The sequence below is a fragment of the Lutzomyia longipalpis genome, chromosome 1 (assembly GCF_024334085.1).
Source record: "Lutzomyia longipalpis isolate SR_M1_2022 chromosome 1, ASM2433408v1".
Classification (NCBI taxonomy): Eukaryota; Metazoa; Arthropoda; class Insecta; order Diptera; family Psychodidae; genus Lutzomyia; species Lutzomyia longipalpis.
Genome location: NC_074707.1, coordinates 6,286,955 through 6,302,790, shown reverse-complemented (window position 1 = coordinate 6,302,790; position 15,836 = coordinate 6,286,955). Strand labels below are relative to the sequence as shown.

Genomic DNA, 15,836 nt, shown 5'->3' with positions numbered 1-15,836 from the left:
ATACATAACTTGGACTTATGGGTAAGTTTGAAATTGCTATGTGCCATTGAGCATAGTTGCCAAATTTTCAGGATGATCTCTCTTGGAGGTGCTTGAACTGTGAGAGCGAGATTTGTTGGTAGACGATACCTTGCATGGCTTTTTCCATTAACTTCTCCGCCATCGATGCTGGAAGTCTCAGGGGAAATTGGGAATGTTCTTCCAGTCACTGACTACATACAAACAACGCATATATAGCATTGCTTTTTCTCTCTTCTTCGCTCTTTCGGGGCTTCCTATTGCTCACACGGTCCCTTTCTCTTTTGGTAGTTGCCAGAGTATGCTTGCTGGTGGAGGGTACTTTGGGATGTATTGGTTCGCGGGAGATCTGGGAGAAAATGCTGAGAGAGAGAGATTTTTTCTGATAAACCGGTTTCATGGGTTTCCAGTAGTGAATTCTGTGCTCTCTACTTTAGTTTACGTCAGCTCCTCCGCGGAAGATGTGTTGGTACACCCGTATCGATTGTTCACTTTGCTCGGGCCTGGAATTGGTGAATTTTCATTGAAAAGGACCCCCCTAATCATGATTTAAAGCCACCCCCCACCCCCAAATACTACATATAGCAACAGATACCGTGTACTTCCGTGACGCTACCCGGTGGTGGTGTGTGCTATCGCGCGAGAAAACGTACGTGTCCTGTGAGAATTTACAGAGGATACCAGTGATTTTTCTCATCCTTTTTTCCCCCATTTCTTTTCCCTCTCCCCCATCGCAAAACGTGAAAAAAAAAGGATTATTTTTCCTTTTCAGTGAACCCTCAAGTGGTGTATCTATTTCGTGTGTGTTCACATTTTGAAATTTGTTAAACACTCGAAAGATGGTTTAATGTGAAATGATTCAAAAGTAAATATAAAACAAACTTTTTCTTCTATTCTATTATATATTTATTCTATATATTGCTAAACATAATTGTGTTTTTATGGCAAACACTTGTGTGGGGTAACTTATTGCTTAAAGTATATATTTTTGTTAAAAGAATTTAATTTGTGGAATAACGTAAAGATGTTAAAGTTGCTTAAAGGACATCCCAAAATGGTCAATTAGGACATGTATGTTTAGGTATAGAGAGTAATTGGATCCGCCTCATTCCTTAACATTCTCATCGGCCCATCTCTCCAACATAAATATATTTATATATATAGCTCCCTTTTACTTTAAAGCCTCATCTTATATATGTACATATATATGGTACTTGTTCGTGTCAGCAAGTCAAATAACACGGTGGATGCTGCTGCTGCTGCAAAGTCGAAATGCAACTATTTTAGCCACTATTGCTACTCTTTATTATTTACTTGCTTACCTGTTTTTCAAATAAACCAACAGTACGATGGTGAGACCGAAAAAAAAGAAACACGAGGCGAGATGGTGGAGAGATGGAAAGGTTCCACACAGAAATTCTGTATGTACAACCATCGACCTCGCCAACTTTTATAGCGCGCTCTCCAACACCGTGCAAAGAGTGTATTTTACATTTTATATTTCCAACTCCAGATTCCAGAGACATCTTATATATTTTATTGCTATTTGCTCATGTTTCCAATGGCGCAAGCATTCACAGAGGCCAATACCGTCAACAGTTTAACATCACTCTTCCTTTGCCAATTGCATACGTGCTGTTCCATTTCTTGCAGCTTTTTCGCTTCATCGTGGGATCAAGCGCCCCCGGGGTGGGTGGATGGGTGGCAGATGGGGGAGATCAAAGCCCCCCCCCCTAACCACCGCTTCGTGCAACCACCCACCCAGTATCCACGTCAAAAATGGTTCTCAATTGAACGTGATTTTCATGGGAGAGATACTTAAGATGGGGAACCCATAAAAGCGTTGATGGGATTTGACACTGCACTCATTTTTCATTATATTTCCCAACTCCGATCTAATCTCCTCAACATTCAAGCCCCTGTGAACACTTGAGGAACACTCACGTGGAATTTGTATTCATAATCGTGTCCTTTAGTTTCATGGCGAGAAACCCTCCAGCCCATGGAGAAACATTCACACCACACACACACACACAATATTTAAGTAACATTGTTGTACGTAGCACCCATCATTCTTTTCCTCCCTCTTCTTCAGCGAGGGGGGTAAATGACGATAATTTCGCAATCTCACAATCATCAGAGATTGTCACAGCATGAATATTCATAAAAATCCTTATCAGTACACCATTCGTTGTGCCTTTAGCTACAAAGCTTCCACTAAGGGCTGACTCCCTCCATTATTCATCCCACGTGATATCCCTTTCAGCATGGAGAACTCATAGAATGGGTAGTATTAGCTTATGTTTTAGGGCACGCATAATAATGGGTTTTGGTTTGAATTTAATGAAATAATGAATGGAGCCGTCCTTTAGTCGTTAAATTAAATTGCGCCAATTATATATGACGCTCTATATGTTCTTTTGAAGTGCCTTGAAGTCCTTGAAATAAATTACATACCTATCAATCAATCCTTTTGATGAATTCTTATCGTTTTATATAGATTTACTGATTGGTTTAAAATTTTAATCTGGATTTATCCACTTTATGCTTTTTAACATTAAATTGTTGGTGTGGAATGCATAAAAATCGCATAAAGTTTTCAATGTAAATTAAAGAAATTAAGAATAAATATTAAAGATTTTTTAAAGAATATTTAAATATTCAACAGTATTGGGGAAAATTGCTTTTGACCTGACATTAAAATAAAAATTAAACTATTGATAAAAAATTCCCTTTTTAATCACAAAATAATAATTAAATCAGTTCAAATATTGAATTAATTTATTATTTCTTGTGATTATCAAGAAATGTTTAAAAGAAATTATCAAAATTCATCAATATTGCAAGGAAATCCAAAATATTATGAATATTCGTGTTTTTGAATTCTTGTATCCTTAACCCTTTGACCTTTTGCTAAGCAACAAGTAAAAAAAACCTAATAAAAATATCTTTTCACTTTGAATTTAAAAATTTTCCACGATTTTTCTTTTTCCCATTGCTTAATAATGAAATAAATTAAATTCTATCTGCACTGTCTGCACCAATATGCCTTTCAACACGACCCTCATTCACATTCTGTCGCTACATTGCAATATGTATTGTTAAACAATAGATGCTCCGACAGAGGGACAATTCGGGGGTGGATATTCAATTTCATCCCCACGCATTGGGCAAAAAATAACACATTGAAGGAGTTTACTGTCGCTTTCAATTGCACTCTGTCAATCACGTTTGGGGTACGAAGAGTGTCAGTTTGATTGTATACCAACCGTCCAATGTGCATTCATCATTGTGGTTGGGAAAATTAATCTGGGGGGAGGCAAGCGAAACCTATAATTCAGCATTATGACGCCGCGTGTCAATATTTCACGATTAAATGAAAATTGGAGTTTTTTATCGAGTCTTTTATGGGGTTGATGTTGGTGACAAAATAGCCACAATTCTGTGTAGAATTAACAGAGAGGAAGAGTTGGAAGAGCATGGTGAGGATCCCACCCATTATGGAGTCTTGTTTAGGGCACAGTTGCAAGGCGCATTTGGGTGCATTCTGACGATGCAATCGATCTCCACCTGTCGCTCACGAGGCCAACCGTGTGCCGATACAAGCTATACACGGAATTACTGGCCGATGGTAGCAATTAAGGGCCAACTGACCGAAACTTATAATCACTATGTTCTCTACTGCATCCACTTGCCAGGTACTTTGGTGGTCTCTCAATGGTTGCACCTCTCACGTCGTACCTTTTGTATTGGGTTGCCCGTATAATGTTTGTTTTTCCAAAACCCTAAAACATGCAACGGATGTTACCTCGTCAGCAATTGAATTAAATGCTTTCACTGAATATTGTATTGTGAGAGGAAGGGAAGTTCTTCTCAAGTGGAAGGAATTTGCCTACAATGCAATCTTTAAGAAACATACATATAATACAGACTTTCCGGTGTGATAATTAAATAATCATAACATAGATCAAATTTCCGCTAATACAGATCCATAATGAAAATTGTGGGGGAGTGTCTTAATATTAAAATTTCTTTTATTTAAAAATCTGCATACATATTTAATCCAGAGCAATCACAAAATATAGATCTTGATTTTGTAAGACTCTTTCATTTAATAGTTATAGATTCATCATTTTCAGCAGGGATCTGTAGTTAACCGAATAGATTTTAGTAAACAAAATTAAATCTTGAAGCGTGAAAATTTCATGATCTCAATCCTGCTGAGATAGAACTTTTGTTCTTTAGAGATCTCCGTGAACATTAATTTAGAGATCTCTCTCCAAAAATATTCTCTTCCTTTATAATCTTCAGTCGAACAATAGAATTATGTATGCGATCGTACTCCCGTGCCCTACCATAGATCTCTCATGAAAGACCTGCAAACCGCAACAACTTTAAAACTCTTAACAAACCATAAAAATGCTGAAACAAAGCGGGTGTTCACAAGTCATTAGAGAGCAGAAAAATATGCCATAAAGAGAATTTATTGTATAACATTCTCCACGCTAATATTTCATTGTGCGATCAAGAACTAAAAGCATACCGAGAAAATAGGTGCTGCTACTCACGAAAAAAAAAATAAGAACACAGCGAAATGTCTCAGGTTGATTCACCCACTTGCATGTTGTTGGATGTTTGAACAACCGTGTGCGCAGACAAAGGAGGAGGTACTTTTTTTTGGGGGTCATGCAAGACATTTTCCAAATTTACTCACCATTATTTCCGCCCACTGTTTGCTTGCACATACACAACTTACGGGCGTGGGGGGATGGGGGTAAAATGTATTATATGTAGCATACCACAATGTTCCAGTGATAATTTCACACCTGGTTAGCGCTATTGAATAAATCATTTGTATGCAAAGTTCCTGAGTGAGATGATGTATCGCCGGGGGAATTGGTAATTAGTCGCCCCGACATACCCTAACGTCCAGAATTTTGGCGTGGATTTGCGAGTTGTGTGTGCATTTACAGGAGGAGAGCCCTCTGTGTATACGGCGAGGTGAAAGGCTTTTTGCGATTAATCACCAAGTGAAGGTTTATATACACCATCGATTTTTCGCCTCTCACCGCTCCTGTGAGTGTCTCTTCAACGTCGATTTTTGGGGGAGATAAGGAATAATAGGCTTTTCGGGACATAGAACAACCTCAGGCAAAAGTCCCTTATACTCCTTACGTAAATATATAGCAACCCATATATCACATGCGGAGCGATATAAAATTTATCACATACCCACCCCACCTACCCTTCATTAAACATGAAAATAATTAATTAGTGTTTCAGTTTCATATACCGGGAGACATGTCAAATTGAAGAGAAAAGCTTTAATAAGAAGCTCACAGAGTGGTTTTATAAATAATTCAAGTGACGTGGTTTATTGTATGGGAAAGGTTTTCAAGTGTTGGAATTCCTTTTAATACGCAAAAGAGGCAAAAGACAATAGATTTACCTTCTGAATTACCTTTAATTGTGATTACATACTTAAAAGGTTTTGAAGCTTTCTTTATTATCTTGAGGGTTAAGGAAAATAATTGGAGCCTGATGAAGGTTTTCTGGAGGATCGCGAATCCTCCAAAGTTCACCATTTATTTTATTTTATTTATAGCCTAATTCATTTTTACATAGCCATAAACATAAAACATAAACGGTCAATGTTCTTATTGACTTTTAGCATAAGAATTTTGCCATTAGTTTTGACAGTTTGCTGCTGATTTAATTTAATATTTGATTTTATTTTAAAATATTTTTTTAAAATGTTTTTTTTCTTTCTACCTTTCAGTGACTTGGTGGAAACTTCGGGAACGTCTTGAGTTAATCTCAAGATTAATCTTGCAAAATGTTTCACGAGGTTAGACTGTGACGCGTATGATAGTTCAAAAGGTCAATTGAAAACTAGGCGCGCGAACGAGCAAGACACACCACTGTGAAAAGAAGAGTGTCTCGCAAAGGACGCTGACAGAAACTTTGTTATCCACGTGATGGCAGTCAGCAATATTGTCTGTGAGTGGCTAAAGGCCCTAGGTCTAGGTCAGTACGCAGAGAGTTTCCTCGACAATGGCTACGACGACCTGGAGATCTGCAAGCAAGTGGGTGATCCGGATCTCGATGCCATCGGCGTGGAAAATCCCCAGCATCGGCATAAATTGCTGAAATCCGTGCGACAGCTGAGGGAGAAGGGTGCTGCTAGTGTGTACTTTATGCTCAACGACCCAAATGGGCTAGCTGAGGGACTGGAGGAGGCTATTGGCAGAGAAACCCCACCGCCAACGGAATTGGAAACAATTCTAAGGCAACAACTGCAGAGCGACTCCATCCGATTGACATCCCATCCATATTCAACGCCGGTGAGTGGTCTGAAATTAATTTTGCTCTCATGGAGCTTTTACACTACCCCTGCATTACATTGTGCACGCATCCTACATTATTTATATATTGCGACAGGATTTATGGGCTAGAAGGACATTCAAAAGGTTTTAAGGGTTTATTTAATCGGAATTTTTAATTGAAAACACTCCAATTAAATTGAAAGGAAGAATATTTTTCGCTTTTTCTTATTTAGAGATTTTCCTCCATTATGGAAAATTAATAGGGGGTTTTCGTATTACGGAAACGGGAGGGCGTTTTAATGGATGAGAGTATATCAATCTCTCTAAGAAATATTTTGAAAATTTAGAATTTTCTACTCCGAATTGAAGCCTTGGCAAATTATATTTTTTTGTTTACAAATTTCTTTTGAAGCTAGGATCATTTTAGAATCAATTCACAGAACAGAACAAAAGGAAAGGCTTTGGATAGAATTGAAAATAATAGGAAAATTAAACGAAATAATGGCAAAACATAAAATTGGCAGCATCAAAATTTCTTTGGGGCAGTGTGCAAACCATTTTTGGCGTCGGACACCCACGAATATGGCTTTGTAATTAACATTCATGTCCCTCTCACGAGGTGAATTCCTGCGTTGTTGCAGAAGAAGAAACATTCTCACAATGCGTTCCTGACATTGGTTTGTGGCCAATGCTGAGGAATTGTATGTTATTACCCCATGGAGGAGTGCAAAGAAGTAAAAATCCGGTTTGATTTTCTATACAATTTCGGGCATGCTCGCGGTCCAGGGTAAACAGATACAGGTTCGCATGACATGTTGGTGGAATTAGTTAAATAAAAAAGGTAATTTTACGTGATGGGGCATCGTGTGGCTCAAGCTCTTTTCTTTGGTTGTGAAGCAATTCTTATACGTGCAATAAAAGGTAATTTAATCATTTCTTCCGCTGTGTACGATTGTTCTTTGGAATTACTGTCGTTTTATGGCTCCCCCTGAGCCATTGGGAATCAACGTATAGACCCGTCGTCAACGTCCACTAATTAGTTGGTGTTCCACTTCGTGGCCAACACCAAGTATTGTAATCGTCGGAAAAACCGACCACCTCAGATCGGGCTCAAACTTAGTATGAGCACGTTTTAGACAACCCACATTCTGAAAATGGTGGTGGAAAAATTTTGATCCGGCCGGCCTGCCGGCCGGCCGGCCTGCCGGCCCGGACTCCACATTTTGCCTTATAGCTCAAGAACGGTAACAGATAGAGACTTCCGGTTTGAAGTTTTCTATAGAAATGTGGGTGTAAAATTTCATTTTTTCGCATTTTTAAAATCCAAGATGGCCGCCGTCCGCCATTTTGAAACACCGTCAATCAGTTCCCTTATAGCTAGAGGTCTGAAATTTTAGTATGTTATAGGGCTCAGTGAGACGTTTTCATCAACAATTCATACTTGACAATCGGTCAAGCCGTTTAGCAAATATGGCGGTCTAAAGCAAAAAGTGTTTTTTCGATATAACTTGAGAACGGCTTGATCGATTTTAACCATCTTGGTGTCAAATGAAAGGTATTGGGAAGCCCTACAACTGTCTAGAACATTCCAAGTTCCAAAAACATCCGCAAGAGGCGCTAAAATCAAAAACAAAAATTGCCTAATTTTAAGGGGCAATATCTCCGAATCCCCATCATCGATTTTCTTTAAATTTTGATATGTTGTGGCCTGACTCAATATCTTTCACCAGTCCGAAAATGAAGAAAATGTATGTCGCCGTTTAGAAGATATGGATATTTGAAAAATTCTTGCATTTGAAAAGTTCTAAGCACCATATCTTTTGAACCGCTTGCCCGATTTGACTCAACTTGGTATCAAATTAAAGGTTTCGCAATTATCTACAAGTTTCTAAAACATCAGAAACCTCTAGAACCATTTCTTCAGGACGAAAAGTGCGAAAAACTCTTTTTGTGAAACAAAAATCCGCCATTTTGTGTTCTACGGGTGACCTTGAAAATCACTGAGATATATATCATATTATAGCTTATTTCAGGACCTTTCCAAAACTAGTCACGAAATTTCTGTAGGTGTTATAGAACTAGAGATATGACCATTTTTATGCATCAAATGGCTGAATTTCACAAAAAAATCAACTTTGCCTACTAATTCTGCTCACAAATAGTATTACATCGCATAAACAAACTTCTATACGTTGTGGGACACCAACTCTTATAACTGGACGCGTTATGATTGACTTATGATGCTCAAAGCCGAGGGGTTTTCGGTAGTCTCGCCGCGACTATCGGGAAGAGGGAATTGAAGTAATTTAGATAAGGGACCTCACTAGATGGGGATTTTACGATTAAGAGATCCCTATTGTTTAAGTATATGCATCGTATTCCTTCCTATAAAAATGATAAAATTTAAAGTAAAAAAAAAGACAATTTCGGGCATAACATCCCCTCAACACTGTCTCCTTCACTTCTTATATGTAGGTACATTTCCTAACATTTTATTTCGCATTTATACATTTTCATGGAATGTGCCGTGAGCACTTCAAAGGACCGGAGCATACATCCCTCTTTTGCTTTTGAATTGTTTGCGCAAAATACACAAAAATATGTCACAAGCATCCGTTTGTAGGGGGCTCCTTTCTTTATTCCCGTCTTTTATTGCACGATAAAGACGACACTATAACCGGAAGTTATGCATTGAAATACCCATATTTTCCATACAATCTACAAAACATTTATCGTACCACCCCCTACCATCAATGAGCCCAAAAACATAACTTCCATCCTCCTTTTTTTAACATACTTTTTGACCATATTCGTGCCTACACATAATATGCCACGCTCCTATGGCCCAAACAAAAATAATATATCCACTGTATTTAAATTTACACTTCCTTCAAACATTTTATAGTGCTTTTATGATGGGGGGATATTTCACAAGAATAGAGAGACAATAGACTCCCATATATAAAACTTTGTCGGAAGAACAGTCAAAATATTATATTGCCTAAACTTTATTAGTCATAGCGAGTCAGTAAAATTCAAATCTTGATTTAATATTTCGCGCTATTCCTTCAAGAATTGTTACAAAATTGTTGGGTAAACTGTAGGTATGAATTGTCATGAATTTTTAGGTTGTGGCGATTCGATGAATTATTTTTCTTTCATCAGGTACAAAATTATCTAAGAAGAACGGATTTACTGATTTAATTTTTCTAAATTATTTATTCTTTTCTCTATAAAAAATCATTAATCTTTCTTCCAATTTAATATTTTCCTTATTATGTACAATCAGGGAACAAATAGTTAAAATATAATGTTTTAATTTTCAGTACCCGCATATATCTACGTAGGTTTGTACTTTTACTATGACCACAAGCAAAAAATCTTTTTCCTTGGCTTTAAAAGCGTCTTTTCTCAATCAAAAAAAATCTTTGGGCGTTCCTGAGTGTTAAAAATCACTTAACCTATCGAAAGACAAACCTTTATTGTGTGTGATTGAATACGATGGTCAGCAGCAGCAAGAGAAACGTACAAAAAAGACCATTCGTTGGAAAAAACATTCATAAAACCTACAAAATAATAAATTAAAAATGATTCATTCGAGACAACCGAATGTAATTTTATTTGTGCCTAATTGGGTCTTAATGGCAGCGAGAATTTCTCGTTTTTTTTATTTTCTTTCTTTTGACTCACAGGTAGCACACTCATTTACTTTATTTCTCTAATCATATAGAATTTGAGACGATAATTGACTCCCTTGACTCTCTACCATTGATTTCCTCTTTCAATACATAATTGCCCGGCACTCGCGATGAGAATGAGGTATTTTGAAGAACTTTTATGTGGCGATAAATGTCTTAATTTTCTCGTTAATTCATTTACACACACACACCGCGCAGAGGTGGATCTGGGTGAAAGAATATAAGAGCCCAAATTGGGTCTCTCTTTGGTATGATATTGAAATAATTAAGGCTTTTGCAGAAAAAAAAATCATCAAATTGATGCTGGGGTATGGCTGAGGGGAAAAAGTTGGCAAAAATCTCTTTGTCGGTGTAAGCAGTATAATGTCAGCATTTAATGAGATGAAGTAAAGAGACGGGGCCTTTATTGTGCATGAGAAAAAAAGGAAACTTTTTAATGGAATTTTTCGCAGAATGAAATCTCGTATCAGTAAATTATCAAAGTCGTGTCGCCTCGATCCAGTATACTTTCCACCAACATCCATACTCATAAATTTGTTTGTGTGTTATTAAAAATCACGGTTATGGGGATTTTGAGATTTAAGGCGGGATCATCGTACCCACCACGAATTTCTTATGGCAAGCAAAAAAAATTTTTTTTTTTCATAACACATAGAGCCAATTTTTGTATGTTGTGCCGAATGCCGAAGAATCTCAACGAAGTCAGTCATGTTCCTGTTAAATTATTATATACAAATTGATTTATGACCTGCCAACGTGAATTGAGAAAGCTTTTTCATGTGATGAACGCCAATTCCCTCCCATTTATGTATTTGTCAAGTGTATTTATGCTCTCATGCTTCTCCCCATCGTGATGTATTTCGATGTGATGACTCCTCGAGAAAATGACATTCCTCGCGTATGGAGTACGAGAGATAAGGGAGAAAATGTATTTTGTGTGTGCAATAAAAAATATTATTAAGGTCATAACATAAGGCAGGGTGAATGGAAAGAAATGATCACACCGTTAAAAGTCATTATGCAAATTCCATAAATGTGGGAGAAATTTCTAAAAGAATGACAATGTCAAAGGGTACGAGGATATCAAATCAACTTCTTTTACCTTTTATTTAAATCCTAATGTTTTCTTCGCTTGGTTTTTTTTCCCACAAATGTTAGGAATCTATATCAGCTTGTTGTAGGGAAGATTTTTTATCTGACATTGAAAAAAAATTAAGACATTTCTAGCTCTGAAATTTTATTTTAAGAATTTTCACAACAAAATGTTCTCTCTTTTTATCAGAAAATTCCTTTTTTTACATCCCGCAAAAACTTTTAATTTTAAAATAAATGTACTGGTAAGCTGACCAAGCTTACGGGAGCTGTGTTTCTTTCAGTGTACCAATTTTGTGAGAGCAAACTAGAACGCGAATTAATTTAAATACGCGCAAAGTCTGGAATAGTATTAAAGTCATACGCTAATAAATTTTTAGAAGGCCATATCTCGAGAACGGATCCATAGATTTTCATAAATTTTTTTTTGTTTGAAAGGTCTTGAAGTCAGCTATAACATATCGAAAAATGAAAAAAAATTATGTCGCCATTTTCGAAAAATTCGAGTTCGAAATTTTCGAAAACTTTGTTTTCGATTTTAGCGCCTCTTGCGGACATTTTTCGAAGTTGTAATGTTCTAGACATTTGTAGGGTTTCACGAAACCTTTCATTTGCGCTTGAGTTGATCAAGATCGGACATGTAGAACCCGAGATATGACATGCCAACTTTGGAAGGCTATATCTCGAGAACGGATCCATAGATTTTCTTCATTTTTGGCATGAAGCTAGATAATATGGTCAGCTACAACATATCAAAAAATGAAAAAAATTTATGTCGTCGTTTTCGAGATATTCATCGAAAACTCATCGAAAATTTTGTTTTTGATTTTTGGCCCTCTAGCGGTCACTTTTGAAACTTCGGATGTTCTAGAGAGTTGTAGGGTTTGTTGAGATCTTTCATTTGAGCCCGGGTTGATCAAAATCGGTCAAGCCGTTTTCGAGTTATGGTCGATTTTCGATGAAAAATTGTGGCGGCCATATTGACTAAACGGCTTGACCGATTTTCAAAAATGAGGTATCGTTGGAAAGCTCTTGATGGCCCCTACAACATATAAAAATTTCAGATTTTTAGCTATTACAGGGGCTGAGATATAGCGAAAACAAAATTTTGAGGTTATTCAAAATGGCGGACGCGAGGGTGGGGGGTAAAATTTGACGTCATAATCGGACGTCTTCCAGTCGACTTTTAAACTTTGCCGTTTACCGCAAGTCTCTATCTATCACCGTTCTCTTGCAATTTAGCGTTATACTACGGACGGACGGACGGCCGGCCGGCCGGACGGACGGCCGGAAAAAAAATTTTTTTGGCGCATACGTTTTTTGGAATGTGGGGACCCTAATTCGTGCTCATCCCAAGTTTGAGCCCGATCTGACGACTTTCGATTTTGCTCGGTACACAAAAGCTGTGTCTGAAAGAAACACAGCTAAAACAACGTCCTTCCTACATTTTTTCTCTCTCGAAAATAAGGATTATTCCTTTGCTAGCAATAGCTGTGATTCACTGCGTGTCCCATCATGAAGAAAATGATTTCCAGATGGTGACACGAAAAAGCTTCTATGAATCTCGTGTGGTGTCATAAATCTCATTTTCCTAATGCCCATATACATACATACATATACATATGTAGCATTATGGATGAAATATCCTCAACCATAAATTAGCACTATCCCTTCGAGACCTCGCACGAGAAATTTGTGAAGTCAATTTATATCGGTAGGGGGAAGTTGTTAGGCTCATAATAATTCAATAAATATCCTTCATGGCATCCATAATTTTATATTTTATTGAATTTCTATTATTAAAACTCCATTCATAATTTTGTCACTCACTCCCCTTGCTAGATATATAGATATAGGGAGATATGATTTCGGAACTATACAATAAACTCCCTGCTATGGGGATGGCATTTTGGGTATTTTTGCGAGGGTTGCACCACACAAGCACGATTTCATGCAATGATCAGTGAGATTTTGGTGCCAATGCCATTTTTGACGAAAACTCATTTATTTTCACGTGACAAGCAGCATTTTTGCCGGCTTCCCGATCCGACATATGCCACAGAATAAAAATTGTTCCATGAGAAATATGACAATTTCCATGAAAAGGACTCTTTCGTGCCAACATTCCTCTCGTGTACGATATCTACACACATTCTCTCTCTTTTGCTCCCTCTCTCCCTCTCTGTGACGAATAATGCCCAGATAATTGAGAGGGTTAGACGTCGCACGAACAGATAAACCAACCCCTTCCACTCTATATAGTTGAAATGTAATTTCGATGGCACTAGGGATGGTATAAAATTTAATAAGTTTCCTGCTTTTTATCTCTGCCAATCCCTCATCTTTGTCACAGCTCACAAATCGTCCCAAAATTGGTTCAAGCACGAATTGAAAGGTGTGTTGTGTGTATGCCCTGAAAGGACATGTGGAAAAGGGATATACAATCGAATTTGTAAGACGACCGAGTATCCTTCGCAGGTCACTCATTCGTAACACAAAGGGTTTTCGTCTCCGACCACCAAGGTATTGAGACTTTTCATTCATTTTGCGGTTACAATTTTGTTTCTCTCTGTAGGTATTTCACCTCGTGTCCTTTTTGGAAATCTATGATCCCTTTCATTAGGTCATGATTTCATTAAAGGATAAGTCCATTGTGGATTTTTCAATGAGGCTAAATTAAGGGCAAATTTAGAGGCGTTTGTTTGAGGGAAGAAACTTTAGGAAAAGATGAAAATTTTGATGAGATAGAAAGAAATATAATTCAATTGATTCATAAAGTATTTTTAATTTTCTTTTTCGAAAATTAAAGATTTTTTTTTAACGTTTTCATCTTTATTAATTTTTATTATTAAATTAAAATACTTCAAGGAGCAAAATTGTTGTAATAAAGAAAACTTTGTATAATATCGTTCTTGGAATTGAAGAAAACAAACCACGCAGGTATATTTATTTTCCAAACATTTTATGGACGCGGCAACAATGTAAATCTTATGTAACTTTATATACGCGCACCTTGAACATAATTTCATATACGGAAACATCAATAAGGATTAGGATTAAGATTTATGAAAGACTCCACGAAACGAAGGGAATATTTGCCATGGGAAAGCATGTGTATTAAAACAGTATATATTGAAGTAAATTCATCAGTAAATTTCCCGGAAGCAATCTTTCTGGGAAAACACACCGTCAGCCCCGTCAGCATAAGTAAATGCGGTCCCATTCATTGCGAGGCTATATACATGTGAGTTTGATGAATTTCCCTCAAACTGGGTGCTTTCATTTACCCATTTTTCCCTTTAATTTGACGCACCGAAAGGAAATGTTTTTTTTTTCACCCTGCCCACAGGAAGCTCTATTAGGTATGGTGCGGAAAAGCTGTGGGGGAGGGGGCGAGGTTGTGTGTGTGTGTACAATATTGAAGCTATCGAAATGAAATTACTTAATTTACTGATAAGGAACTTCCCGACAAAGGCAAGTAATTTTGGGACAATAAGCCAAAAATGCCTATAGAAATTTTCTATACTTTATGCGGGGGTGGTTTAGGGCAGGGACAGTATGCCTACTACTTACTTTTGGTGAAACCACGTACAATATATATGTATGTAAGAAGAAAGCTTCATCACATTTATCTGCCTTCTATGTAGGAGACGGAAATCCTCCCATGGATATCTTTTATTATTTATTTTCCTGTATGTATGTATGTGCCATTTCATCCTCGCATGTCTCCGCTTTTTTTCTGCCCTGGCGCACACATGCTATTTCTGTGTTGAAGCAAAATTAATGTTTTCACTCAAATGGGACATCAGTCGAATTAACAAATGGCTAGGTTCTTGTATTCTATATATGTTACCGCTGTGCGGCTCATACAAATTGCGCCCCATGTATTTCCCATAGCAATTTTGTATTTTGTCTGACACAGTATCAGGCTGTCGTTTTCAGCTTCAATTAACAAATTGATTAAAACGTCATCTTTGACTTGATCACAAAACAATTCCCACAACACTTTGTGTGTGCAATCTACCAATAAATTATGGTTAATAGCTCCAGTGAACTCTCCTCTATTCTCATGTACCGCGTAAAAAACGTGAGGGTGCATTTTCTCTCTCTCGATGTTTTTTAGAGCTATTTTTGCTCAATGCATTTGCTACACTTCATCAAATCCTGCTGGGAAGTCCTCTGCAGGGATTTATGACAAAGAGGTCTTCCTACGGTGAGGGTGTGAGATTTTTTTCCCGCTTCTCCTTTTCAAATTAATTCTAACTGATTTACTGGGAAAATCGCAAGTAATTGTGTAAAAGGAAAAGTTAATTTAGCGCGTGCAAAAAGTTAAACAATTAAAATACTTCTATAGCAACCATATAGCTACAAATGTTGAGTGTCAGTGAGATGTTTTGTGGAAAAGTTAATTACAAAATGCCATAAATACACATGTTGATACATTTTGCACCAAAAAGTACGCGCTACATAGCTTGTATCTCTCTCTAAAAATAAGAAATTATGAAGACAATGCGGCTGACGATGCCTCAAAATAGTGCCGCCGAGGTGCAGCAACAGTTTAGCACAGCTATGGGTTGGATGGATGTGCCGCTTGAGTGACAGTTGGAACTTGGGTGTCTGTCGGTCTGGCACATAATAATCGCCCAGGGAGTGCATTTAAGACTTTGCATGAATTTCCACCGCGCTAGCATATACTCCATGT

The 15,836-nt window shown here is 37.4% G+C and overlaps 1 protein-coding gene across 7 annotated transcripts in view; it reads left to right on the top strand.

Annotated features, from left to right (window-relative positions):
* Positions 1 to 448: 448 nt before the first annotated feature.
* The window catches only part of LOC129786931 (uncharacterized), a 77,311-nt gene continuing 61,923 nt past the window's right edge, over positions 449 to 15,836 (top strand). For 3 of the 7 annotated variants that reach the window (XM_055822195.1, XM_055822193.1, XM_055822188.1), the window contains exons 1-2: positions 449 to 883; positions 5,798 to 6,362. In XM_055822195.1, the coding sequence (XP_055678170.1) occupies positions 5,997 to 6,362 (366 nt within the window). In that variant the 5' untranslated portion in view covers positions 449 to 883; positions 5,798 to 5,996. The remainder of the gene's footprint in view (positions 884 to 5,797; positions 6,363 to 15,836) is intronic. The other 4 variants (XM_055822194.1, XM_055822191.1, XM_055822190.1 and 1 more) reach the window with 3 other exon arrangements.